Raw genomic sequence first — 27,870 nt, 5'->3', positions numbered from 1 at the left:
TTCATGATAGTTCACAATCCATGTATAGTTTTGCCATGGGGTACATTGTTCACAGTAAATCAAGTACTGTTGAGAAGGACTGGCAATGTTCAAAAGTCGCCGTTTCGACCCCAATTTGTTGTGTAGGTAGTTATCAGTCTTACGCGAGTAGACTATTTTGTGGTAAGTGCGGGACCTGAGAGTACAGGCGGCACCGTTGTCATCATGTCATAAGGTATTAGTCTGTGGACAGGCAAGACATGGAGCCCGCTCTCCTCAGAAGGGTTCAAATAACCCAAATAATGCTTTTTTAAATAAAGTATGGGTCTTATTTTATTGAAAAACATTGGCTACCTTTCACAATCCCATTGTACTTATAAAAACGTTATCCTGACAAGGGAATGACAAGGGAAGACTGACAAAACTTGAAAAAGGCGACTTACATTACTTTCATTAGAAATGAATTGATATTTGCCAGCAAAATTAATGTCAACATTGCTGCAGCCCAGAACCCATCTCACAGTTATTTTATGATGAAGCTTAAAAAGTTGACAGCTCTAAACTATTTGTACGGCCCTTAAAAACTACATACTAAAATGATATTATTGCAATCATGCTGGAGTGCCAACACCATCCTTAAATAACCATACTCTGCGGTGATCTTAGTCAACCATCACTAAAAGTGTCTTTCAGGATCAGACCCCTCTTTTCACCACATGGACCTCCTGCGTGAGGGCCATAAAGATCAGAAGCATGGTTCCTCAATCCTAAATTCCAAAAACTGCAAAATCCCTCAGTGGCCCAAGCTGGCAGTGAAAATAGTTCATGCAAGGCCTTCAAGTGTCAAACTGTGAGATGTAAAGTTCCCCAACGGCATTAAAAAGCAATGGGAGCAATACAAACTCCTCTACCTTGCATGGAGGTGCCCAGCTTATGTGCTCCAACCCCCCAATTTGTGTGATTTGTGGGAGGGGAAGCTGTGCAGCCAGTGTATTTTTTATCCTGGCTGGGGAAGAGTAGGGCATTGAGCGGTGTGTGGCTCTCTGAACCCCACTGTCTGTATTAGCAGTGGAGCTGCTTCTTTAGTGGGTCGATCCCTAAACTTGTCTGAGACGATGAAGCAGGAAAGAAGCACATCGCTCCATCAGGATATGAGGTTATCCATCAACGCTTCCTTGAGACCCCAACAATACCAATCTGGATCTGTGTGTCACATTTTATATGGTGTAGGCTTCTTGCAGCTGTGATCGGTGCATGTTTTTTTTTTTATAAATCTTTTTATTGAAAATTAAAGAAACATACAAGGCAATAACCATGATACAGTAGGATATCCGTCCGAATGAGGAAGGAAAAAAGCAATACAGGTAGGTATACAGTCAACACCAGGGGGGGGGGGAGCAGGGGAGAGAAGAACTCCAGACAAATATATACAATACAATACAAGGAATGGTAGGTCAGGGGGAAAGTGGAACTTCAGGAATGTCCACAAGAGGAGGAGTGCAAATGTCTCCATGGTAAATGTTCCAATGGCCCCAGATCTTACCCCATTTCCTGGGTCCCCCTCGTGCCACATAGACCGTCTTCTCCCTAAACATGCACCAATCCATGTTTTCCATCCATGCCTCGACCGTGGGTGGCCTCTGAGAACCCCACAACTGCGCAATATCTCTCTTAGCTACCGTATTTCCCAGGGTCGCCCATTGCATCTGCATTACATCATAGTCATTTGGTTCCCAGACAATCAGGAGACAACGTCTGGCCTCAGGCAGCAAGGCAACACCGGTAGCCTCCTCCATCTTATTGTGTATCCCAGTCCAAAAAGCAGCCACTTCAGGACATTCCCAAATTATATGCAGAAACATCCCAAGAAGCCCACAACCACGCTTGCACAGACCATCCTCCGAGTAACCCGTTCTAACCAAATGGGGGCCAGTCCAATAAATTCTATGCAGGATTTTGAGCTGAACCAAACGGAGACGGGCTGAAATCGCGACCTCCGTAGGAGAAGAGACCGCAGACTGCCAGTCCTCATCATCTAATTCAAGGCCATCTCGGGTCCATACGTCCCGGAGCTGCACCAACAAATCAGTCCTATCGTTAATCAGTTTTTTGTAAATCAAAGAGATAGTACTATCCGGCACATGACCATCCAGTATTCTATCTTCAAGCGGAGAGGATTCCGGAATCTCGACACCCTTAGGGAAAACAGACTGCAAGGCATGGTGGACCTGAGCATACCGAAAATATTCTCTATCACTCAGTTGGAACTCAGACTTCAACTCCTCAAAGGTTTTAATCTTACCCTTAGCCCAGAGGTCACTCACCTTACTAATGCCAATCATATCCCATTTCTCAAATCCTTTCGTCGTCCACAAGTTACCCAGCTTCTCGGAAGCAAAAAGCGGGGTCGCTCGGGTCAGTCGATTCTTCCAACCCATCACAGTATTTGCACAGTTCCATACCCGTACCGCAATCTTTTTGGGCCCCGAGAGGTGCCCTCCAGCCAATATCGAATAAAGCGCCCTCTAGTAATTGCCCCCCGGCAAAAACCACCTGTCCATTGCAAACGCGGGGTTCAATTCGGGACCATACATACCGTGATTAATGGCCCCCAATTGAGACGGCCAGTAATATCTTTTGATGTCAGGGAGAGCAATACCACCATCATACCATGGAAGCGTCAGCTTGGCGAGGGCGATACGCGATCGCCCATCTCAGATCAACTTCCTCTGAAGACCCTCCACCGCCCAAAAATAGCTCGCGGGAACTACGTCAAAGGCATTCTGAAGAGCATACAGAAAGCGTGGCAACGACATCATCTTAAAGAGCGCCGCACGGCCGAGCGGCGAGAGTGGCAGCCTGCGCCAGCCCACCACGTCAAGTTTCAACCGATTTAATGGAGGGAGCAAATTCTGTTGGTATCGGACAACCGGGTTCAACGATACATAAACCCCAAGATACTTAAAACCCGTCTATGTAATCTGAATGGGACAACCGCGCGGCAAATGGGGGACATCTCCCGAGAGAACGTATATGTAAGATTTAGTCCAGTTAATAACCAGGCCAGAATTCCCACCAAAAGAGCTAAGGACATCAAATAAAACAATTAACGATTTCCGGGGTGACGTCAAGTACAACAGTATATCGTCCGCATAAAGTGAGATACGATCTTCAAAGTCTGGGGCCCACTGAATACCCCTCATCAACGGTTCCAATCTAATCCAGGCAGCAAGGGGCTCAAGAGCTAGGGCAAACAGGAGCGGCGACAATGGACAACCCTGTCGTGTACCTCTCCCAAGAACGAAAGGGTCAGAGACCCGACCGTTAACCTTAATCTGCGCCAATGGGTCCTCATAGAGGAGTCTCACCCAGCCAATGAAGCCAGGACCGAAACCAAACTTAGCAAGTACGGCCCACAAATACGTCCACTCCACAGTATCAAAAGCCATCGTGGCATCCAAGGAAGCCAAGATGGCCGACTCACGCAATGACGCAGTCCTCGCGAGGTCACCATGCAAACTTCGCAGATTCAGGGCCGTATTTCGATGTGGGATGAAACCGGATTGATCCGGATAAATCAAGTCACTAATCACCTTTATTATACGGTTGGCCAATAATTTAGCAAGAATCTTGGGTTCCGCGTTAAGGAGTGATATCGGCCTATAAGAAGCACAATGGTACCTTGGTTTCCCTTCCTTATGAATCACCACAATGGTCGCAAGACCCTGATCCCGGGGAAGGGAGCACCTATCTCGTGATTCTAGGTACATGTCACGAAGATACGGCACCATTTTGTCGGGGCGTAATTTATAAAGCTCAAAGGGGAGACCATTAGGACCCATCGCCTTCCCCGAACGAATGGAACGGATAGCGAGCGCCACCTCATCAGCGGTTATTACTGCGTCCATCAACTCTCTATCCGAATCAGACAAACTGGGCAATACAATGTCGCGCAATAATAAATGTGAATCTTCCTCCGGTCTATCGGATACGGGGAGTATACTTCCTGGAAATGCTCAGCAAAACACTGGACTATCTCCTCGGGTTCAGTCATACGCATATCATTCACTCTCTCAATCACAGGAACCACACGACTCGCCCTCTCTTTCTTGTCGAACCATGCTATCAGTTTACCCGCTTTATCCCCGACATCATACAATCGGCCCTGCTGTTCCCTGCTCATGACTTTCGCAGCATCCGTCACCAACTCCCTGTACTCAAGTTGTTTAAGACGCAAAACATGCATCTTCCCACGGGTGACGCCCAGTTCCAAATCATGCAATCTCTGTCTCAAGGCTAACCACCTCCTCATTCTTACTCTTCTTAGCGCCAGCAATCAACGACAACGCCTGACCTCGGATAACCGTCTTAATAGCTTCCCAGAGCGATACCGCCGAAGACACCGATCCCTCATTTTCAACAAAATACTGGTCAAGTGATTTGACCAAGGAAGCGCGAGTTTTAGGGTTACAGAGATACCATGGATTAATAGGGGCTACTCGCCCCTCTGCACCCAGACGCGACTCCATCCGAAGCCACAGTGGAGAGTGATTGGATATTCCCTGAGCCAGATGTCGAACCTCAGTAACGGAGGGGGCCTGCGCAGCTGGCACCAAGACATAATCAATCCTGGAAAGGCTACTGTGTGCACCCGAGTGGAAAGTGTATTGGTTCTGGGCCAGATGTAGCAATCGCCAACAGTCCACCAACCCCAGTGTATCTATGAAGCCGCTAAGCCAATTCTGTGACCCTGTGAAGTCCCTGGGCGGGTGTCGATCTTCCCTACCAGAGACGACCGAGTTAAAATCTCCGCCCATGACCAGAGTCCCCTCAGGAAGTCCCAATACAACACGCCCCAAGTCCGCAAAAGTTGCCGACTGTAATCCCGGGGGAACATAAACAGAGAGCAGGGATACAGTTCTACCCTCCCACCTTCCCGTGAGAGCTACGTAGCGCCCCCTATCATTCAGGACTGTTGCGTCTATTTCCAAGGGGAGAGAACTCCTAACTAGGATACCCACCCCTCTAGATCCAGAGGAGAACCTGGCATGGGCAACCAGATGATACCCTTTCCGGTTCATTGCATGACAGGTGTTACCGATCAAATGTGTTTCCTGCAACAATACCACATCATGGGAAAGTCGTTTCAACAGTTGTAACACAACCCCTCGCTTTATCCTGTCCCCCAACCCATTCACATTCCAACTCATTAGTCTCAATCCCCTACCCCCATCCCGAAAGTGAAAGTACATCCAACCCCACAGAGCTCAGCATCCAAATCAAATGATACGGGGAGTACACCCAAATGAACACCCCCACCCCCAAGCCAGAAACCCGTTACAAACCCCCCCCACCCTGCACCCCTACGTAAGACTAAATAGCCACCCGAACTTGCAGTGTGCCTGTCGCCCTAACATCGAACTAGTCTACAAAAAGAACCCCAGAGGAGGAAAGAGTCCCACTAAGCGCCCCTCCACTCCCGGGTATGACACAGCAATGCACACAATAAAAGTCATCGAACCACAGTCAGGGCTATCAGCTAAGTTCAGAGGCCGGAAACCATGCTCCTATTCCTGCTCCATCGGGCCGCCCTCCGCTCCTCCAGAATGTTCCTCCTGGCCACGTCGGTGAGGCAAAGTATCAAGCCAGTCTCCCACCGCCTCTGGACGATCAAAGAAATATGTCAGTTCCTCAAATTCAATGCGTAACTTAGCTGGAAAAAGCATTGCGTATTTCAGCCCCATCTCCCTCAGTCGTCGTTTAACACCCAGAAATCCTAGTCTTTGCTTTTGGACAGTCTGTGTAAAGTCCGGGTAGAAACTTACAGTGGTCTTTTCGTATTTCATGGGTCCACCCACCCGCGAGGCCTGCAGGATAGCGTCTCTATCCCTGAAGTTAAAGATTCTGGCGATGATGGGCCTCGGCGGGGCACCCAGCTTCGGTTTACCACCCGGCACTCTGTGGGCGCGTTCAACTGCAAAGAACTTGCTCAGTCTTTTCGGTGCTAGGTGCTTAATTATAAGATCTTCAACAAAAAGATCAGCCGCCGGATTCTCCGACTTTTCAGGGACCCCAATGATGCGTACATTGTTACGCCGGGCCCTACCTTCAAAGTCCTCCAACCCGCGGGCAAAAAGATCACTGGACGTTCGCAGGTTACGGACCTCTGTCTGCAAGTCGGACACATCACCGTTAGGCTAGAAGTCTTCAGATCCAAAGATTTGACCTTCTCATTAGTTTTTGATAAATCCGTGCGGATTAAATTGACATTGATCGAAACAGTGTCCAGCTTGTGGGCGAGAGTCTCAAATTGTTGGCCGATGGAGGCCTTCATCCCGTCAAGGGCGCCCATGACGTCTTGCAAAGTCAATTCCGCCGATGAGGCAGGGTCCTCCCCAGTGCCTTTCAGAGATTTACCCGGACCACTGGAGGATCCTTTAGATTGGGCATAGCGATCCATGTTGTTCACTTGGGTATTACCACCTCGCCGAGTGATCTTGGACTTTTGCTTGTTTCCATCAGGTCTGGTCGCCATCACGGACAAAGAGACCCCAGAAGCAGTGGGCACCGAGAGAAGATGGCCGCTCTGAAAACCGCAACCAAACCATCAACAGCAATCAGAGGGTACAGACCGTCCGGGCCCAGCATACACACTCAGGATAGCACTCATGAGCGCCACACAGTCCAATGGCTTTCTGCTCGCAGAGGCACACTTCCTGACGGGATCAGACTGGAGCCTTAAAAGCGAAAGTGAAAGTCCAAATCAATACGACAGTCCGTGTCCCCTCAGGCCGTTGTTGTTCAACTTCTGCCCGGGCACCATGCCAACTCGAGCCCCGGGCGACGCCGAGGGGCAGGCCTAAATATTCAAATCGCTGTTATTCCGGTTCCTGAAGTCCAATTCAAATTTGGACAACGGTTGCTGCCTCAGCCATGGTTCGTCTTCAATAACCCGTCAACGTAGTCAGGATATTTATCAGGATAGATGCGGGAGGTTGCGAGGGTCTCGGGAGCCCTGTGCTCACGCGGCCATCTTGGTTGCGCGCGAAGCTCCTCTTCCGGTGCATGTTTAATACATCAGCCATACCCCATAGTGTATGATGCTGTGATGACTGACAGTCACACAGTATTACCACCAACTGCAGCATGTACCTGCCTCTGTATATAAACTGTTGATGAATACATGAATAAATACACCTTGCAATGCAACGTTCACATGCCACAAATGTTGTACAGCACTGGGACAGTGTTATCAATTACCTCTATGGTTGTGAAGACATTCAATGACTAAGGCGCACTATTGTTACAACCTATGCCACCTCATTAACGTCTGCAGATGAGGGCTAGAATGGCCCATAGATCCAAGCATCATAAACTGAGCTGCTGGCCGGGCCAGGCAGCAAGGATAGGTCGCACAGCTATCGGCAGAAATGATTTCACTATTTTGGAATGCTGCACCCATTTAAGGCAAAAAGTTATAGTTAAAACTATGGGGGTAAAAGGCAAGATGGCCCAGTGAGTAAAGAGTTGCTTTTGATATCTGATGTAATTTGTCCATCACAAGTTCCAATCTGTCTAAGGCCAGCATAGCCTTTCATTCTTCCCAAGACCTGTAAGTTGAAAACCATGACATTGTTTCGGCCTAAGATCGGATATTAACTCTGATTTGAAGTGGTTGAAGTGCTCGCAGTGCTCCATGATGCAATGGATAAGAACAAGTTATTATTGAAGACATGCAAAAGTATGTCCGCAGGTCTCTGGATGTTATAATAAGCCACGTGACACAGAACTGTCTTTAGTGGACCTCCTAATATTTTCGTAGGTAATTTGTGGTTTTGAGAAAGCAATGGTCACTGCATTGCTGGGCCTATTTCTGTCCACACAGACCAAAGCTCAAATTATGTGTATATTTATTTACATACTGAATTTATTTAGCTTTTGACAAAGCACTGTAAAATCATTTTAAAAGTATATGGTATAGCTATTAAGGACAAGTGTATACAGTCGGAATGCAGTAATCAAAGGGAATACACAGAAGAGAGAAGTGATCCCTGAGAAGGTACTAAGCTAGGGCTAAATCTTAAATGGAGCGGAACAGAATCCAGTGGTAAGGAACAAGTGTAATTGAAAACAATTTGATACACATGGTGGTTTGAGGGAAGAAATTGAAAATCAAGCCTAAGAGTGCGTGAAACTCCAGAGAGTCTTAGGGTAGAAAAGGTAAGGGGACGGGAACCAGGATGTATTTAAAGGTGATGCACAGAAAAAAAAGATGATGCAGGAGTGGAAAGCTGGCCATCTTAGAGGAGCAAGGAGATAGGATGGTTAAAAACTGCAGAGGCCATTGTTAGTTTTCTCTTTACCTGGTTGTGAGCGGGACGCGCTGCTCCACCCCATGTGATAAGACTCTGGGTTCAAACCCTCCACATGCAAACATAACTTAACGGCAGCAGATAGGAGGAAGCGTAGATGTGAGTTGACTGTGGCCAGCAATCCTTCTCGTCTGTCAGGGTTTATAATGTGTTTTCTTTTCCCTCTCTCTTTGGCCCTGGGAAGGTCCCTCTCTTGGAAGCTGATCTAAGATGAAGTTATGGGCTGCTGTGGCTGTCTGCGTGTTGCTGCTGAGCTCCGTGTCGAACTCTCCTCTGCCAGCAAGTTGGGAAGCCGCTAAGAAGTCATCGGTCCTGCGAGAGCCTGAGAAGGAAGAGGAGAACCAGATCTCCCCGCTGTTCCCGAAGCTTCCTAGAGACCCACCGTCCGGCCCGGGGCTCAGGGCTCTACCCACCCACAGTAAGAAACACTTTATCTACAAAGGGGTGGGAGGCAAAGCGGGTGCATTGCTCAGAGGTAGGCAGAGATACTGGGCAGAGGAATAGCGTTTTAAGGCATGGGCACAGTGTACAGTTTCCCAGTGACCCCACTTCCAAAGGGGCCCCCTGGGAAAAGTAACTTTCTCACTGTTTGACCACCTCCTATTCTATTTCGTTGTCTAAAACCTCTCTCCCTTGGCCTACATCTACCCCTGGCTTAGTTTCTTCACCCAATGTCATCTAAAATATTCCTGAATCTTTCATCTCTTCTTGTGTGACCCTGTTAAAGTTTAACAAATAGTTGAGTACTGTTTGGCATCGGTGGGAGTGCGGGGGCTTGAATCATCAGGAAATGGGTAATAACATTCAACTTTATTCCATGCAGGGGCTCCCAAAATATTTCTCGCCTGGCAGCTCTAAAAGACCTTCAGATTACATTGTCTGAAAGGATAGTAGGGCTGGAACTCAGCTCTTCACATGTCAAGATTGATAAAAGCTCAGTGCCATGCAGGGTGGCATCCTCACTCCATAGACATAGTATATCCAGTTCTGGGCTTGTCACTTACAAGTCATTGCTATCTGGGGGTTTACAGCAATTAGTGCAAATGAGGATTACAGTACAAACAATGCAGTATGTTGTCGCACAAAAGCCCAGGTCTGTAAAACAGAGATTCCTTTATAAGGTGGAAGGAAATGACGATGGTAGCCTTTCCACCATTTCAAAGCCAAGCATCTGTGAGCATTTCTATTTACCAATGGTCCAATTCGGCTATAAGAGATTGGCATTAAAATCATTGAAATTTACACAAATGGAATTCCGATATATAGTGTGCTATTATTTCAATAACGGAAGGAATGCTATTATATTTAGAAGATGAGGTTTCTGGAGGCCTGTTGGATGACTTGCAGTTAAATCATGATGCTTTTGTAATATTAGTATCTGTTTTTCTTGGTTACATATGCAAACGGATTTGACAAAATAATAGCCTTTATTAGGAAGTCAGTATGTGCGAGCTACCAGATAACTGCACGATGACGAGTGTTACTGTGTTCTCAGTACTAGCCTTTCATTATACACACCACTTTAATTGCAGTTAGTTAAAAAAACAAGACAAACAAGACTGAAGCTCCCAGAATTAATTGAGTTATTAAATGAAAGCAAATTACGTACACTGTAACAAAGTCTTTCTATAAATCTTTTGACAGGGCTTAGTGTATAATTTCCCTGCCTCTTCAAAACACTTTGTGGCTCAAGTCAAATTCTTTATTTCCCATACATAAATTCTTACACAAATATTACACATTTTTCAATTAATTAATGTTATCATTTTAGAAATATCATAAAATCTCCAATAAACAGGACAAAGACACATCAATGCAACCGCCACATAACACAGACCTAAAAAAATATAAATAGGTGTATAAAATACCTTCTCAACCAAAGTGCATCTTAGGTGATCTGCAACCCGATTATACCATAGGAATGTATCGGTTTAACCTATTAAAATGCAAGACCGATTTCAATTGTTTAGGTAACAAAAGTGCATTGTGCATGGCAAACAAGTTAGTTAAAAAAACAAGACAAACAAGACTGAAGCTCCTAGAATTAATTGAGTTATTAAATGAAAGCAAATTACGTACACGGTAACAAAGTCTTTCTATAAATCTTTTGACAGGGCTTAGTGTATAATTTCCCTGCCTCTTCAAAACACTTTGTGGCTCTAGTCAAATTCTTTATTTCCCATAAATACATTCTTACACAAATATAACACATTTTTCAATTAATTAATGTTATCATTTTAGAAATATCATAAAATCTCCAATAAACAGGACAAAGACACATCAATGCAACCGCCACATAACACAGACCTAAAAAAATATAAATAGGTGTATAAAATACCTTCTCAACCAAAGTGCATCTTAGGTGATCTGCAACCCGATTATTCCATAGGAATGTATCGGTTTAACCTATTAAAATGCAAGACCGATTTCAATTGTTTAGGTAACAAAAGTGCATTGTGCATGGCAAACATAGCATAAACCTGCAAGAGGACAATCCATATTTAAAATACCTTTTAAAAGCACATCTTAGGTAAATCTACTGCAGACTCACAAAGGGTGTACACAAATCCAAACCATAATTTGAACACCGCTGAAGGGTTCATATTCTCCCTGGCACTTCCACCCTCTACTTCACTAGTTCAAGGGTAACACAAGGTCGCAGATTCTTATGATTGATATACATTGAACTAAACCAGTTGTTAAGAACCGAGATTGCAATTGCCAGAATGCATTAGGTTGTTGAATGTAAAGCCACGACTAGGTGATACTACATGTAGGCACCTGAAAAGCGAACTAATAAACACACCCCAAAATATGACCTCTTGGTTTCTTGGCAGCTTCCCAACAGAAGTACAGCAGGTGTATGTAACGATATAAAATAAGACTACAGCATGATATCACTGCATCGAATCCATAAAATCAAATTTGCCACTATGAGAATACCGCAGCATTGAAGCTCATTGCTCCCCTAACCTTAATTCTAAGCTTAAATCCAGTCTTTAATTAACCTAACACAATGCCTATCCACTACCCTAAGCCTAATCAGAAGGCTAAACCTAAACTCAGGAAAACCCATAATCCTAAACCTAACCCAAACGTTCCGCTAACACATAAACTAAATTTACCCCCTTACTCTATGCCTAACCCTAATCTAAACCATACACCTAAACTGAATGCCATTCTAGGCATAAACCTTATACTACCCCTAACTCTAGTCCTAACCATAAACTTTACTACGAGACTAAGAGCACCCTCTACTCTAACCCTAAACATAATCAAAAGGCTTCCGTAACCCTAAACACAAAACTGCCCTAATCCGAAGCACTAAATCTAAGCATTGCTCAATCCTACCCCTAAACTTACTATAATTCCTACTACCCCTGGGTTCTAGCCACAATCAACGCCAGACTCTGGCCATAGCCCTACAGCCCTAAACCTAAGCACTAATCCTACAACTAAGCCTAATTACCACAATTCCTACCTCTAGGTAACATTGCCCCTTAACTTTGCTCTTACTACCCCTACAACCAAGCCCAACTACTACCCCTACCTGTAGCTGACACATCCCCTTGCTGAAATCAGAACAGTTACCATAGCACTTAGCTTACTCGATTTAGTGGTATTCTCAGTAGTAACTACAATGGAGGGACAGCTATGTAACACTACATCGACGCAGATTATCCACAGCAGTAAGGTTTCGCACACCAGCACCCACGAGCTCTAAGCGCTATATGAAATGCAGCGAAACAAATAAACGCACACTGCTCACTAAGACCAAGACAATTCAGGAACACTTCAACCCCTGGAGCTGAATAGCACGCCCTCTCCTCCCTGCAGTCGCAAGCCATCCCAGCCACAGAAAGGACAGAACCAACCCAAGAAACCGCAGAGAAAGGACCAAAGAAGCCATGGAAAGGTTGCTTTGTTGCACTCGCACTGTTTGAAGTTCACAAAAGCCATTAAAAAGTAACCAGGGAAATAGAACAAAGCAGGGACAATGTTTCTGGGCCGTGGCCCTCCCTCAGAAGTTATCATGAATGCCTCTGAGGCTGGAAAGGCTGAACGGGTTCTGCAGAAGCATTAATGTTTGAGGTTTGTTGACCTTTGTGCAGACATGAAACGATTTGCATCGGTGTGGTCCTTGCTCAAGGACAAGCAGCGCAAATGACACCCAAGAGCTAATTAGTATATGGACGGTAATGGGGCAGTAATTCATCCCTTTCAATAGTGTTCACAGGGTTCTCACAATATTTTTTTGTGTCTTCAAGGGGCACTGCACTGCACGTGCATTAGGCCCTAAGGAGGGCGAGGGACTGCAGGTCGCAGGCTCTCCCATCTGGAAGCCACCGAAACAGGCAACCAAATCAAAGAAATGGTGGGATGGTAATGTCAAATCCTCATTCTTTCGGCAGAAATACTGAAACAGTGCTGTGTTTACAGAGATTGGTATAAAGTGGGATTGTAAAGTCTACACTTCAGATAAGGGTATAACGTGGTAGCGCTACGATTTTTCCTCTATTCTGAGATGTGGATGTCGGTATGTGGCATTTTTTCCCCCGTCTGAATACCGCCATATTTTAATAGTTGAAAATTGTTTAGAGAGTGCAGTAATCCCTGCTCATTTTGGAATCCCGGTTTGGGTTCTAACTCCCATTTTCATCCAGACTGAGATTTCTGCAGGAGAGGATGGGGATCTTGGAGCTGGGTGGTAATAGAAAATATCCTGATAGAGGCTAAATCTAGAGGCCCATTCATCAGTGGAGTTTTCACCACAGTGTTATACTGTGGTTGAGTTCAGTATACCAGTGGATAAACATTTCTTAGGTGCAGTATTACCACACTCAAATAACACAAGAATCAGGGCCACTACACCAAGCTCTTGTGTTTGTTTTGTGCTCACTCAGGCCTAGGCTATTGCTATATTGTTACATTAAAGCAGGACAAACAAGTTAGACAAAAAAAATATTATACATCGTTCGTCTTTTATGTCATTATTTGATATTGGCTTAGCGCACAAATGCCTCTAGTGTGAGAATGTGCACAGATGACAGGTGTCCTATGTGGGTGTGATGCAGGAGGGCTTGAGATGTGCTCCCATCTGTCCGTGGTGCATTTGGCGCTAAAGCCAAGGATGCATGTGTCACAAGATGTGTTTAAGATGTCACACTTTTTATGCATAGCCTGGCGAGGTCTCCCCGAGACTATGTCTGAGACTGAAGGCAGGGGTGGATTTAGTCCTGAGGAAGGAGCGGGTTTGGCCCAGGAGAGAGAAGCCATGTTTATAAAGCTCTCCAGAGGAAGATGTGGACTAGTATTTTCCAGAAGCCTACTGGACGGGTACTAAGTGCAGGTCCTGGAGGAGGGGACCCTGCCAAGTTTTTAGATCTTTCCGAATAGATAGGTGGTCCTGTAGTTTTAACATGTGAACTGGTAAAGAGATTCATAGCTTGGACCGAGAAAGAGGTGTCTTTCCCCGATGAAATATGTACCATTGAAGAATCTCAATACAAAGTGGATGAAAGGCTTCGCTTGGGCTTGTAACTTTGCAATCTCTGTTGTATGACGTTGGTCTAATTCCTTGGAGTTCATGGTGTTCAAAGCAGAGAGCCCTGAACATGACTCGCTGGGCGACCTTTTCCCAATGAGTTGTCTGTAACACCAGAGTCAGATGGTTCTGCAGAAGTTGCAGGAAGAGTCATGCAGCTTTGTTCTAAAAACATTGTTTCATAATCGTGTTCTTTAAATATACAGCTTGGTACCAGTGGCTTGCCATCTTGTGGCTCTGTAAATGACAGGTGTTACCCACCTCAATGATGCACACGCTATCACATTTGGAAGGAGTGAAAAGCCTTGCTGGGGTTTGATCCAGTGACCTGCCTGCTGGTTGCACACAGATGTCAGCACTAAGCTCTTGACCCACTGAGCTATCATGCTGATTCATTATTAGAAGTTTCATTACATTCTGAAACGACTGTAAAATGTATTTAACATTTCCTGTTCAAACCTTTTAGGGCCTGCTTTTACTAATGGCAAACATCAGTCTGTTTCCTTTCTGCATGCACTAAATCAGAATACTTTTAGAGGCCATCCAGTGTAAAGAGAAAAAAACAGTTGTCTTTACCTAGTCCAGCTTCTCCAACAATCCATAACAATCCCTAACAAAAGGTATTCTTGAATGTCACTTTGTTTGGTGATGTCAGCTGGGTATTGTCACATCATTCGGTGGATGAACTCTTTAAACTGACTGGGTAGTCCTTTTACGCATCATATTACACTTTGTAAGAATTTGCTATTTTTACTTCCTTTATTTTTCCAGTTCTTAACTGTTTTACAGACACAAGATGGGAACAATATTTGTAGTGTTTCAAAGCTATGCTAACCACTGCAAAAAAAAGAAGAAAATTCGCATGACCTCACAATGTGTGATATTATTTTAAGCAGCCCCCTCACAATATGGAATATCTTAAGTAGCACCCTCACAATATGTAATGTTATCTTAAGTAGCTCCACACAGGCGATTAGTTCATGTTATCTGGTCTTCTAGATGCATGCACGGTGATAGCGAAACTATAAGGAATAATTGCCTACGTAGCTTCTCAAAGCTATTTTGCTCCATTTTTTCTTCTGACAGTCAGAGAGCTATTTGGCAGCAATAAAGGTCAGTGTACCTTGTCTGTGCAAAATAGTAAGGCGCTGCAAAATAGCTCGGAGTGGGAACGTGTGCCATTTTACTTAGTGCACAGATTCGCCAGTCTGCTCCATTTCAATTTGCGGCGTCCTCGACCACAGTGCACTCGACTCCGACTATTTTCATTAAAAAAAAATTCATTAAAAAGGTACCCTTTCCAGTTTCCTTGTCCCTGTATTTTCTGCATTGGTGGAACCCTACATCCCTGATCCCTGGCTCTACATTAGGCGCTTGGTGATAGTGGCGTAACGAAATTCGAGCCCCCACCCTCCTGCAAAGTTCATGGAAGGGAGTCCCATACTCCGGACCCAGTCAGGAGCTCTCAGCCGCTACCCGTGCACAGTGCCTGAGGGGTGCCCCGGGAGCTCGGGCCCCCTCACACTGCGGGGGCGGTGGGACCGGTTGTTACGCCACTGCCTAGTGATGAGGAGGGTGTCGTGTTACCAGGGCAGCGGGCTCCATCTGATATGTCCAAAGATGGCCCGGTAGGGTGCGGCCACCAGGTTACATAACACTTCACCTTGCTGGCAGGACAGGTGATACCCGGGCAGTGTCAGATTCTACAGGTCTCCTCCACCAAAGAATAGACACACAATGTCTTTTCTCTCTCCTTGGCAGGTCGCTGAATAAGGCAACGAGCCAGGACAATATTAATCATTAAAAGGCCGGCTGACCTCGGCATCTTTGATGTCCTGTCCCTCATTGATTTCCACTGACAGGTATCTCTTTGACCCCCGTTTTGCCCCTAGCATCACGCATTATCAAGGAAATCTTCAAAGCGAGGATAATCCTCAAGTGGGTATATACACTTATAACATTTCATAGTTTGAAATGTTTTTGTTGAAAAAAGAGCTGACCAACATGCTCCGAAAGGTTCAATACCATGGCTTGAAATGTATTTTTGGAACAATGGTTAAACAAGGCCAAACAAATATAAAATACAAAAAAGCAAATGCATTAAAAGTAACAGTCCCGTGGCAGCTATATTAAAACCCTATCACCAAGGAAGCGATGGTCTTTTTAACTATCTTATTCGTTTAGAGGCTAGTTTTGCTGCCATTTCAGGAGCATTCCGTCTGTCTGTGAAATCCAACCTACTATAAGACTGGAGTAGTATGTGCTCACTCCACAAAGACATTTGCACACCTAAGTTGAACATGTGCACAAAAGGCATACTTTACAAGTGTAAGTTCATATTTGTTATTCACAAAATTAGAATGTAAATGCTCAACATCACTTAAATTTAATATTGTAGCACTTTAGTAAAAATATTATATGTGAGCAATTCAGCCCAAATGGGTGGGAAGTGGCCAACTCAAAGGTTTAATTTTTTACTTTTATATTTAAATCAATTTACCAACATTTAATGCTAAATTTAATTTTATAGCGGTAACACGAAATAATACATCCAAGCAAGTCTGCTCACAGGGAAAGGAGTGGGCATTCCAGAGAAGGAATGCTTCGGAAAGTAGGTGAACACCCGTAAACTTGCAAGTTCCCACTCTGGATATGGTTGCAGACTTACTCCTGTCAAGGGCAGGAGTTAATCTGTATCAAAGCTGAGAGTGGATACCCATCCCCAAACTGTTGGTGGTTCTGGAGAAAGAGTCTCTCTACAGAAAATATATTTTCCCAGTAGAGAAAAGAAGAAATTGCAAGCACTATTGTGAAGTAGTCCCGCTTGCCTGCATTTACACTTGTGACATTTACACAAATGAAAATTCTTTGGCCTCCGAGGAACTGTTACTGAAAAACTGTGACTGATGCATCTTTGCAGGTAACGCCCACAACCTTTCCACTTCACAACATAAGAGTGTTCCCTAATGATTAAAGAATAAAAAAAAAAGTAAGAGCCAGGGCCTTTATGGGGAGATCACTGCACCCTGCCCCACCCATTGCCCCTGCCAGCTCTGGCAATGACAGTACCAACACAACTACTATCGTACTCCTAAAGTGTGACAATTCAGCCTGTTCCAAGCCACTCAAAACTATAATAAAGGCGTGAGCGGCAGGTCTTATTCTTTTTCAATGTATATTGACTTAATAAACACTGTTATTTTACTCATCTTAAAAATAGACAGACAGCGCCACCTTGTAGTGAACTTGTCAGTAGAGTAAGTTGGACTGCTGAGCCCCGAAACCACAGGCTCAAATTAAGCACTGGTGTTCCCACAGGAGTACATTTATGGATTTTTGTTTTTAAAAATCAGGCTCCATAAGAGGTACCCCATTTATCACTGAAAAAGTGCCAAATCCTCCAATACCAAAAACAATTGGGGGTACCTGACTCCTTTGATATTTTTTGCCTACATTTATTTATAGCAACTATCCAACAAGAACCTTTTTTGTGTTTGATTGTAGGTTATTTATCCAACCAGTTTGTTTGAATTTTCAAAATATTTTGTCAATGTTTGTTCTTTCAAATTTTGTTTGCATGAATGTAATTTTGTGAATTGTCCAATGTGTTAATTGTTGTCGATAATTCAAATATAATTGGATCTTTTTTTCCTACTGTTGAAAACAACGTTTTGCTAATAAATATTAAAAACATTCAAACAAACTGGTTGAATAAATAACCTATAATCAAACACAAAAAAGGTTCTTATTTGATAGTCGCTCTAAAGAAATGAAGGCAAAAAATATCAAAGGAGGGGGCGTGGCTTCGAGAGCGGCAATGGCGGTCGCAGCTTCTTAGAGCTCCCGCTTGCCCGTGACACATCCGTCCATTTATCCTGGTCCCCGAGCCTTTATGACTCACCCCGAGTGCGGCGAATACATCTGAGGGCACCGGGCCTCTTCCGGTGCGGTCGACGGCGATTCTGGTGTTTTGGTCCCGGCTGGGAGGCAGGGAGAAGAGCGCGGCCTGGTGCGCAGCCGGAAGCCGGGACCTTGATTTTGGCGCTCCCCGTCCGGGACGCACCTGTGTGGCGCAGCCGCCTTGCTGCTTCTCCGCTACCGCATTGATCCGGCGGGACAAGAGAAGACAGATACTGTCCCCCCGGGAGTCCGGCCACTGCGCCATTGTCTAGGAGGGGCGAGGCTTGCTCCATTGGTTGCTGGGGCCTAGCGGGACCGGCAGAGCCGGGGGCCTCGAGTTTCGCGGCTCCCGCCCGGGGCTAGTGGTGTACTGTGGCCGCCTCCGGGACTGGACGACGCCTCACCATTGCCTCTCAGCACACGAGGGCCACTTCACGGCGGTGCGGCGGTTGGTGAGCGGCACAGAGTGAGTACCCCCATCTGGACCCACAGGCATTGACGGCAGGGGCGGCAGGATTCAGGGTGCACAGAAGGCGCAACAAGCCCCATTGATACGCTGAAAGACTTGCGGGGCAGCGTGGGGGTGGCTCCTGAGGCCTGCTATCCTTCACTGGAGCTGAGATAATAGAGGGGCGTCCGAGGGAGCACATCTGGTGGTGGGACGTGTTCGGCTGGAGGGGTCCCCATTGGGCGGGACGGAGGACGTGGGAGACCCCATATCGCCGCACCTCTGTTGACTGCTGGTGGCCCACGGGCGGGTGGAGATCATGACCCGCGGAGGAGGTGGTAGCCAAACCAAGCAGCCGACCATCGACAAGTTCACGGGACCTACTGGAGGTCCAGGCCCATCGGGCGGGGGACAACATCAACCACCGCCCCCCCCGGACAATACCGCCCTCATGGCCGCCATCACCCAGTCCAGAGACATGCTGGACGCCAAAATTGGCGCAGTGGGCGCGGATGTTACCCTGATACGCCAAGACCTACGGAACGCGGTGGCACGGATTACCGAGGAGGAATCCAGAATCTCTGTAGTGGAGGACGATGTTGGGTCCTTGAAGAAACGACTGCCGGTGGTGGAATCGGTGCAGAAGAATCTGGCGCTTAGGGCTGAGGATGCGGAAGGGCGCGCCCGTCGTAATAATCTTCGATTTGTTGGTTTTCCGGAACATTGTGAAAAGGGGAACATGGAACAGTTCTTAACTCAGTGGTTGCAGAGCTGGCTGCCTCCGGGGATCCTGTCCACGTGCTTTGTCATTGAACGCGCACATCGCGCCTTGACCCAGAGGCCGCCGGAGGGTGAGCGGCCCAGGGCAGTGATCGCTCGACTGTTGAACTACCACGACCGCGATGTTATCCTGCGGGAGGCGAGGTCCAAGGATGCCATCCTATATGAAAACCACAAAATCATGGTGTTCCCTGATTATACCAAACTCGTGCAGCAGAGGCGACAGTCCTTCATGAACGCTAAGGCGAAGCTCCGTGGTCTGGGTCTCCAATACTCCCTGCTGTACCCTGCTCGCCTGAGAGTAATTTTCCAATCCAAGACGTTGTTTTTTGATTCTCCGGAAGAGTTGTTTCGCTGGACTGATGAAACGGTGGCGCTCAGGCCGCATGCCCAACCGGGACTGAATCCCGGGTCCTCGAGGGGTTCCTCACCGGAACGCAGAGATCAACCGACCAAGGGCAAGAGACACCGGAGATCTAGATCACGAAAGCGGTCGGCCTCTGCCTCTGGTACACAGGGAGGCGGCGGAACTGAAGATTCGGACCTTTCTGGGAAGTGACATTGATACTTGCAGGTACTCTGTGTTCCTTGTTTGATGGTGTGGCTCCCGGGGAGGGGAGAAGTAATGGCGGTGGCCCGGCGAACTGGACGCTTTCCTGATGCCTCAGCGTCATCTCGAGACTATGTTCTTAGAGTTAAATGGGGTGGTGGAAACTGGCTCGGGTACAGCCGATTGGGGGCTGTCCCTCTCCTACCCTTGTAGGAGATGGTTTTTTTTGGGGGGGGGGGGTTGCGACAATGGGTTTAAGGGTGTTGGGATCCATTGGCATGGTTGGTCTTGGGCCCTCTGTTTTGGGCCTGGGACTGCCCATGCCGCGACAGATGCTTCATGGTTCTGTGAGGAGTAGGGGGGGGGGTTGGGGGAATGGACAGTACAGGAGGGGACAGCAGTTGCGGTCCCTGAAGTTTCTGAGTTTTGGGGTAGTAGGGGGGGGATGCACGTACTTACTATGAGGATGCAGATGTGGTTGAGTGGTGGGTGGAGTGGACACAGGGGGACTTCCGGTGGAGTCTCTACGTGTGGTTACATGGAATGTGAGAGGGATGTTAGACAAGGTAAAACGTGGGGCTGTCTTGCGCTGGGGGAAAAGAGCCGCTGCAGATGTGCTTCTCCTTCAGGAGACTCATATGATGGGGTCAAAGGCGCTTAGTCTGCAGCGGTTGGGCTATCACCAAGTATACCATGCTGGCTTTACTAGGGGGTCCAGGGGAGTGGCTGTTCTAATCCATCGTAGAGTGGCGTATGTACACGAAAAGACGTGGGCTGACCCGCAGGGTCGTTATCTGTTTGTCAAGGGCAGGGTGGGTACGGAGCCCGTGGTCCTTGGGAGTGTCTATGCCCCCCCCCCTGCAGTGGGCCCTAGCTGAGCGACTGTTCCAAGTGTGGGGAGATATCCCGGAGTCCCTGGCGGTGATCGGGGGAGACTGGAACGAGGTGATGGACGTTTGTATGGACCGCAGGGGGTGCCGGGAGCTGGGCGGACTGACCCCCCCTTTCCCCCCCCCCCCTCCCCTCCCTCTACTAGGCTGCGAGCGATGTGTGATGGAATGGGCTGGATTGATGCCTGGCGACATATGCACCCTACTGCGCGCGAATATACGTTTGTGTCTGCTGTGCATGGCTCCTTCTCCCGCTTGGACTACGTGTTTGTGCCCCAGTTGTGCATGTGCAGGGTGCGTGCGGTGGAGATTTTGCCGAGGGGACTGTCTGATCACTCCCCGGTATCGATAGACGTAGAACTCGTTAGGAAACGTCAGCCCTTCAGATGGAGGATGTCCTTGTGGCATCTTCAGCAGCCAAGTTATGTTAAGCACCTCCGAGAGGTCATTGATCATTACTGGCGGGAGAACCTTGTTGATGACATCGACGCAGTAGTGGTGTGGGAGGCCTTGAAGCCCACGGTGCGAGGGGTGGATATTGCATGGACCACTGCGGCTCGCCGTGGCCGTCGTGAGGCGATCGTGGCGGCAGCGGCACTTGTGGAGACACTGGAGCGGCAGAGTCGGGGGGGAGGGGATGAGGTTGGTGTGCGGCTACTCCTCCAGGCGCAGCGATCCTACGCATCAGTCCTACTGGACGAGGCCAAACAGGCATGGCTGGCCACACGAAGCCGGATATACCAATGGGGTGACAAATCGGGCTCTATGCTCTATAGACTGTGCCAGTATAGCATTAGGCCCGACACACTGCCCGGTCTTCTGGCAGAAGATGGAGCAGTTATCACAGACCCGGCCAGCCTGGCAGCGAGCTTCGCCGCCTACTTTGGGACGCAATATGCTTTGTGTGATAGCTTATCAGGGGAAGAAGTAGCTAAATTCATTGATGATCTACCCCCCAAAGCGGTGTCTGATGAGGCCAGGAAATCCCTCGATGCTCCTCTCACGGCGGAGGAACTGGGGGAAGCACTGGGACAGCTGAACGCGGGTAAGGCCCCCGGGCCGAGAGGTTACCCCTGTGAATTTTTTTAAAAATTCCATACACAATTAGGGCCCCACTTTAGGCGTGCACTTGAAGCGGCGCGTACACAGGGTAGGTTGCCGCCTGATTGGCGTCATGCCGAGATAGTGGTTTTCCCGAAACCGGGTAGGCCCCCGGATAGGCACGACTCATATCGCCCCATCTCGTTACTCAACATTGAAGCCAAAATACTGGCCAAGGCACTGGCGAATCGATTGCTTCCGTATATAGCGGAACTTGTACACCCCGATCAATCGGGCTTTATGCTTGGCAGGGCTACACGTCACAATATTCGGCGTGCTTGGGCTGCGATAGAGGCTATGGGGGCCACGGGTGAGCAGGCAGCTTTGTTGCTTGCTGATATTAATAAAGCGTTTGACTCGGTAAACTGGACATATCTGTTCGCGCTCCTACCCCGTCTAAACCTGGGCCCGGTTTTTCTATCCTATATTAGGCTGCTCTATACAGATATCACGGCCGCAGTGCGTGTTGCCGGGGCAGTGTCGGAGACCTTCCCCATTGGCCGGGGTACCCGACAGGGATTCCCTTTATCCCCATATCTCTTTGCCCTTGCCATGGAGCCTTTGGCCGCCTGGGTACGTATGGATGCGCAGATGCGAGGGTTTGTGTGGCCCCGGGGCCTCTCTGATAGAATAGCGTTATACGCAGATGACGTCCTCTTCTTCCTTACAGACCTGCGACGCTCCGGGCCGCGAGCATTGGACATAATGAAGATCTTTGGCGAGGTCTCGGGCCTATACCTGAACCTGGGTAAATCCACCCTGTGGGTCCTGGGGGGTGGTGCAGTCTCAGACCCCTGGACGCTAGACCTGCGGGTGGTGACCGAAGGCTTACGATACCTGGGAGTATTCCTGTCCGAATCAGTGACCCTCACGTGGGAACGTTCTGTGCTGCCGGTCTGGGAGCGGGTGCAGGCCGATGTGAAAACCTGGTCCCGGATGCCTCTTAATATCTTTGGCAGGTCCGCCATCTTCAAGATGGTGGCGCTTCCACGTCTTCTGTACCAGCTGCAAAACTATCCCCATCCGGTCCCAGCCTCGTGGTTTCGGCAGGTGAATTCGGTCTTGGGGCGATTCCTATGGGCTGGGGGTTCTGTCAGGGTGGCGCTCCGTACGTGCTTCCTATCTACGTACTGTGGAGGACTCGCCACCTCGGACCTTCTGTCCTACTATCAAGCAGCTCACCTCCTCATCCTTAATGACTGGTGGTACAGCGATAGGGGTGACCCGGCGTATGCATTAGAGCGTGCTCTGATGGGCGACAACACTCTCCACATGCTCCTCTACTCTGCCCGGCTGCGGCGGGAGTTGCCCAGTGTTACGAAAACTGTCTTCCTTGTTTGGCGTCAGGCGTTGCGCCGCATGGGCTGGTGGGGTAAGCTGACTGCGGAAACACCGCTGTGGCGTAACGGTAGACTGCCTGCGCTAGCCTCTTTGTCGGGTTTCGGTGGCTGGGACGCGATCGGGATCTCGTCGCTGGGCGATGTAATGTCTGGGACTGCCCTTAAGTCGTTCCAGGAACTTCGTGCCGCGGACCCAATTTTTCCGTTATCTGCAGCTTCGGCATGCGCTAGCACCATACATTGCCGACTTAGACTCGCTCCCTGAATTCAGCCCTATTGAGGCGAAGTTGTTCATGGGTGATCTTCGAGACAAAAAAGTATCCCGAATATACCAAACGATGGTCACTCACTGCGCCTCCGACCTTCTTCCCCTGCGGACGGCCTGGGAGGCGGATGTTGGTCCCATGGACGAGGTCGATTGGCGAGAGGCCCTGGAATCCCCACGAGGGACAGCCATCGCAATGAGGCTCAGGTTTATTCAATTTAAAATTCTCCACAGGGCTTATTTTACCCGTGAGCGCCTCTGGAAGGCTGGACTGATTGAATCACCGGAATGCCTGCGTTGTGGGATGGAGGTGGGCTCGCTGCTTCATACGGTGTGGCTGTGTCCGAGAATTGCTGGCTTTTGGAGGGGTGTGTGGAGTTGCCTATCTGAAGTGCTGCACTGGGACCTGCCCCGCACCCATCGGTTAGGTTTGCTTCATATTCTTGAGGGAGTGGGGGGGAATAGTTACAAGCGCCATTTGCTGCTGTTGGGGCTGGTACTAGCCAAGAGAGACCTGGCACGGGCTTGGAAGGACGAACGGGCCCCTCCTTTGTGTGTATGGAAAGCAGGATTGGATTTTTGCATGGGTTTGGAGCGCCCGATCTTTGAAGCGCGGGGATGCCCCCGCAAACACTTTAGGATATGGAAACGATGGGCCGATTATAGGGACCTGCCATTAGACCCTCCAGTTGAACCCGAAGAGGAGCCCTAGGCCTCCCCCATTGCTTGGGCCTGTCTTGCGTCATGCTAGCTACTCTATACTCACCTAACGCTGTTTTTCTCCTCACACGTGCATGGGGTTAGGGAGGGAATACGGGGTGGGATTGTTGCGGGTGGTGGGAGTTGGGGCAGGGACGGGGTGGGGGGTAGTTCCTAATAAATATGCTTTGAAATGATTCTAATTCGAATTCTGATCCTGCCATATGTAATGTCTTGAAATGCTTAGTGGTTTCTCCTGACTGTGGGGTACCACATTGATTGCCTTGCTTGACTATTCAATAAAATCTGTTGTGAAAAAAAAATATATCAAAGGAGTTAGGCACCCCCCATTATTTTTTATAATTATTATGGCCTTACCTGTCTCTTGTCCAAAGGGCCTAACCCTTTGGTTTCAAATCCTCCAATACAGCATATTGGAAATTCTCACAGGATTGGTATGTAAGGGTGCAAAAATGCACAGCAACCGATATTTCCTTTGGAGACTTAGATTTGTAGGGGGAGACAGAGTCAGACAGACACACACACACACACACATATCCATGGATATTGCCTGTTTTTCTGTCACTCAAAAATTGTCCCTTAGGTGCATATTCAATATTTATTTTCGAAAGCCCAGAGTTTACACATACTTATTCTCAATTGCACAATACAGTGAATGTTAATTGATTACAAACCAAAGGTAAGGCAAATGTTAACTTTTTTTGCAGGGTGTGCCAAATCCCTTGTCAGATAGGAGGTATAATTAAAGGTAATATTAACATTACCCATCAAAAGCTGCTGAACGTGACCCGCACGGTACTTGTAACATAACCTATATATATGTGTGCTTTAATCCCCCGACAGCCCTCACTAACCTATATATATATGTATGCTTTGTATTCCCCGACAGCCCCCAACATTTCCACCAAATGCACTCCCCTCAGTGAATGGCATGTGCTTCTACTTTCACCACCTGATCACATTCATTCACCCATGCTTAATTCTCGATTCACAGCATCCATCCACCTCATCACCATGCCTATATGCCCACTCCATTACTAAACATGCAAACATCCAAACGTGGTAACAATAGTCAATATCTTTTTCCTTAAAGCTTTCCCCCTAGTTCATGCTGCTAAATATTGAATTCCATATAGGTAATGCTCCAGCTTCAAAACACCATTTATATACCGTTCTTCCGTGAAGCCATCACACCTTTTCTGCCCCCCGCCTGTGAGTAAACTCCTCACACTACCAAATCATCAACAGCCTATCCACACATGACCCATTGCTACTTCCAATCAGTTAATCAGTAGATTTGCAGAGCGGCTCTTGTCACACATAAGGGTATCCAGGCGTTGGCAGGCTCCAGTTGATTAGCCAAATAGGCAGACTTTCAGAGACTTTCGTAACTCTGAAAGAGATGGGAGGTCCGTAGATGAAAAGGTAGTTCATTCCATGTATTCGCTGCTCGGTAGTAGAAAGAGCGACCTCCACATCTGCTCCGTCAGATGCAGGGGATGAGGGTTAGAGAAAGTGATGCGAAGTGGAGGTGTCTGGTGGGCTGATGGAAGTTCAGGTGGTGGTTCAAGTAGGCGGGTCGGCATTTTTGTAGGGTCTTGTATGCCAGGGTCGGGAGCTTGGACTGGCATCTTTTCTGTACATGGAGCCACTGGAGTTCCCTGAGGCAGGGGTGATATAGTTTGTCTTGGGAGAACCAGGACAAGTGTGGCTGCAGCCTTCTGTATGGTCTGTAGTTGTCCGAGGAGGTAAGCTGTGATCCCTGCATACAGAGCATTGCCGTAGTCCAGTTGGCTGGAGACGAGGGCCTCGGTGGTGATGCGTCATGAACTTTGGGGTAGCCATTTGAATATCTGATGAAGAAGCAGGAGGAGGAGATAGAGTCATGATTAGCTTGTCCAGAATGAGGCCTAGGTTCCTAGCGTGGACAGTGGAGTGAGAAGTAGGTTCAAGTTATGAGGGCCACCAGGGTCCATGTGGGGCTTTTGTTTATGAAAATCAGTACCTCTGTCTAGTCCATCTTGCGTTTCAGGCAGTTGTCCTTCTTCCACTTGGTGACGTCTGTCATGCAATTGTGAAATTTGGTCTTGTGGGTGTATGTGGAGAGGGAGAGGATGAGTTGTGGGTTGTAGGCGTAGGGTAGGATGTTGAGTCCGTGGGTTTTGGCGATGCTGGCTAGAGGTGTCATATAAGTGTTGAAGAGATTTGGGCTGAGCCAGGATCATGGTGGTACTCCACAAAGATTTCCTTGGGTTCGGAGGTGGAGGAGGGAAGGTGGAATTTTTGGGTTTTTCCAATGAGGAAAGAGGCAATCCATCTGCGTGCAGCTTCTTGGATGCCTATGTTGTGCAGCCTTCTGATGAGCACGCGGGGGAGACAATATCGAAGGCTGCCAGGAGTTCTAGGAGAATCAGAGCCACAGCCTCCCCTCAGTCAAGTAAGGCTCAGATGTTGTCAGTAGCCATGATGGGGGTTGTCTCGGTGCTGTGGTTGCTGCGGAATATGGATTGGGAGGAGTTGAGTAGGAGGTTCCATTGCAGATGTGAGGAGAGTTATCAGTTGATGACTTTTTGTAATACTCTGGCCGGGAGCAGAGAGATTGGTTGGTAGTTGTTGAGTTCGCGGAGGTTTGCAGATGGTTTCTTTAACAGGGCATTAACTAATGTGTGTTTCTAGTCCTCTGGGAATGTGGCCGTGGCAATTGAAGTGTTGAATAAGGTGGTGAATACGTGGCTGATTCTGGCTTAACCTAGGTTGAAGATGTGGTGAGGGCCTGGGTCGGTTGAGGCCCCTGAGTGCACCGAGTTCAAGATGGAGGCAAAGTCGTAGGCTCCATTAGGTTAGTCATATGTCTGTGATGGTAGCCAGGTCGTTGTGTTGCTTGAAGAAGTCGATGGCCGTGGGCTGGGGTTTGACGTTTCTGTTGATGTTGGTGCTCTTTTCATGGAAGAAGTTTGCAAGGTTGTTGCACAGAGTTCATGTGAGGGGGTAATGTTGTTTGTTGCAACTGAGGGGTTGGCGAATTCTTTGATGAAGTTAAAGAGTTCTTTGCTGTTACTGGAGCTTAATTCGATGTGTGAGGATAAGGCCTTTTCCTTCGATTCTCTCAACTGTCTGTGGTAGAGGTTGAGGACTGTCTTGAAAATGGTATTGTCGGTCGTGTCTTTGCTGGTGTTTACTGTGTCATTTAGCGGTTATGGGGGTTTCCGTGTACCAATAAACCTTCTTGGTGGACCCTTTGTTGAAGTTGTTGCCAATGGGAGCTACACAGTCAACTCAGTTAGTGATGCAATTTTTGAAGTTTCTGACATTCTGGTTTGGTTGTTGGAGGAGATGGGGTGGGTGGTGTTGAGGACATTGATCTTTATGTCCTTCAAGACTTTGCTCCAGCTGCAATGCGCGGCATTGGGCAGACTGGGGGTGGAAGTCCATGAGCTGGTGATGTTGAAGTGGACGATGGAGTGGTGAATCCAGAAGAGTTCCTTGGTGTGGCTGTACCTGATGCAGTCACTGGAGCTTTAGATTGGGTCTAGTGTGTGGCCTGCAGTGTGTGTGGTATCGTGGACGAGTTGGGTGATTCCCGTGTTGTTCATGCTGTTGAGGAGGTTGGTAGTGTTGATGTCAGTGTGGATGTCGAGAGGGGAGTTGAGGTCGCTGAGGAAAATGTTGTTGAGGTCTATGGTGAGGGGGGCATAGAAGTTGGCTATGAAGTTGCAGACGGCTGGATGTGGTCCCCAGAGGATGGTAGGTGAGGGTGCCTGATGGTGGGTTTGCTCTTTGTTTGGAGTCGGAAGTTGAGGTGTTCTATGGCTGGGGTGATGTCATTTGTAGTGGTGCACTGGATGAATTCCTTCTGTATGATGGCGATCCCTTTGCCATGCTTGTTGAGGTGGGTGATCTTGTATCCTTCAGGTATTGCGGTGGCGATGTTAGGCGTGGAAGTGGGGTTGAGACAGGCCTCAGTCTCTCTCGCTCATAAC

The 27,870-nt window shown here is 47.9% G+C and overlaps 1 protein-coding gene across 1 annotated transcript in view; it reads left to right on the top strand.

Moving 5' to 3' along the window:
- GDNF (glial cell derived neurotrophic factor) overlaps nucleotides 1-27,870 on the top strand; it is an 83,198-nt gene that overhangs the window by 37,164 nt on the left and 18,164 nt on the right. The window contains exon 2 of the mRNA XM_078674978.1: nucleotides 8,536-8,769. Coding sequence (XP_078531104.1) covers nucleotides 8,562-8,769 — 208 coding nt within the window. The 5' untranslated portion in view covers nucleotides 8,536-8,561. The remainder of the gene's footprint in view (nucleotides 1-8,535; nucleotides 8,770-27,870) is intronic.

This window comes from Lissotriton helveticus, chromosome 2_1, assembly GCF_964261635.1.
Source record: "Lissotriton helveticus chromosome 2_1, aLisHel1.1, whole genome shotgun sequence".
Taxonomy (NCBI): Eukaryota; Metazoa; Chordata; class Amphibia; order Caudata; family Salamandridae; genus Lissotriton; species Lissotriton helveticus.
This window is presented reverse-complemented; position numbering and strand designations above follow the sequence as displayed.